Genomic DNA, 1,111 nt, shown 5'->3' on the forward strand with positions numbered 1-1,111 from the left:
ATGTTTTTAAGAATTGTGTGATTCTATCAGAGCTATTCAGGGCTAAAATTTTGTCAAACGGTACATGATTACTCACAATAATTTTAATTTAAACATAAATTGGTGGTTACTAAATGCTGTTTTCCTTATTATCTCAAAACACATACTCAAAATATCCAATTTTACTTAATCACACCCGTTCATGAACTAAGACTGCTTAGTACAATGTTCTAGTCAACTATTAGCAGTTGTGTTAAACTACTTGCTTTTTCCCCTCATTTATCCTTATGGTCTAGGTTGTATTTCTCCTTATAAGCTGTGCTGAATCGTCTCTGAGAGTAGACAAACTAAATATAAGAAAACTCCTAAGCTAAGCATCTAATAATCACAGAACTAACTCTAAGTAATTATGGAAGCAAGGTAAAAAAAAAATACAACCATGTATACAAATGTCTGCTAAAATGTCTCTTTTAAAACGAATCCAATCTTTGCTGTGTACAGAGCAACTGGAGGTTGCTGGTTTGGCTATTACCTGAGGCCAGTTTAACGAAGACTCATTAACCTTCTTCACGGAGCCTGGCTGTAGCTTGTTTATGAGCCTGAAAAGAAAAGCGCAGATGACCTTTACTGTTCACACAAAAGCAAGGACTAGCACGTAAAGCTGGTTCCTTTCACATCAGTAAAGGAAGCATTAAAAACATTTGCGAAATGTCAAGGTTTGACACCCTGGATGGGAAGGAGAACGACACAGAAGCCCGTGGAAAGGACCGGAAGAAGAGAAATGGCCACAACTTACTCGCAGAGGATGATGCCATCTTTTAAGCCCAGCTGAAAGTTGGTGCCAATGCTCATGCCTGTAACCTCCTCTATCCAGTTTCGAAGATCTTCTTCTGCCTGATGGTCATACTTGGAAGCGATCTGAAACACAAGTCAACCAACTTTGGAAGAATTTTCACTAAAGCGTCAAAAACTGCTGACTTCAACTTGTTCTTTTATGATCCATTAAGACCACAACTTTGACATGCAGTAAATTACACTCGAGTTCACTGGCAAATCTAACCAACTATTACAGCTTCAGTAACTAATGAAAAATTTTTGGTTAAGGCGGTTATTACACAAAATTTGAATAGTA

General features: G+C 37.4%; 1 protein-coding gene across 2 annotated transcripts in view; it reads right to left on the reverse strand.

Annotated features, from left to right (window-relative positions):
* CNN3 (calponin 3) overlaps positions 1–1,111 on the reverse strand; it is a 31,328-nt gene that overhangs the window by 6,970 nt on the left and 23,247 nt on the right. The window contains exons 2-3 of one of the 2 annotated variants that reach the window (XM_034653949.1): positions 776–897; positions 512–578 (exon numbers count right to left, since the gene is read on the reverse strand). In XM_034653949.1, coding sequence (XP_034509840.1) covers positions 512–578; positions 776–897 — 189 coding nt within the window. The remainder of the gene's footprint in view (positions 1–511; positions 579–775; positions 898–1,111) is intronic. The other variant, XM_034653948.1, reaches the window with a different exon arrangement.

This window comes from Ailuropoda melanoleuca, chromosome 2, assembly GCF_002007445.2.
Source record: "Ailuropoda melanoleuca isolate Jingjing chromosome 2, ASM200744v2, whole genome shotgun sequence".
In the NCBI taxonomy this organism is placed as follows: Eukaryota; Metazoa; Chordata; class Mammalia; order Carnivora; family Ursidae; genus Ailuropoda; species Ailuropoda melanoleuca.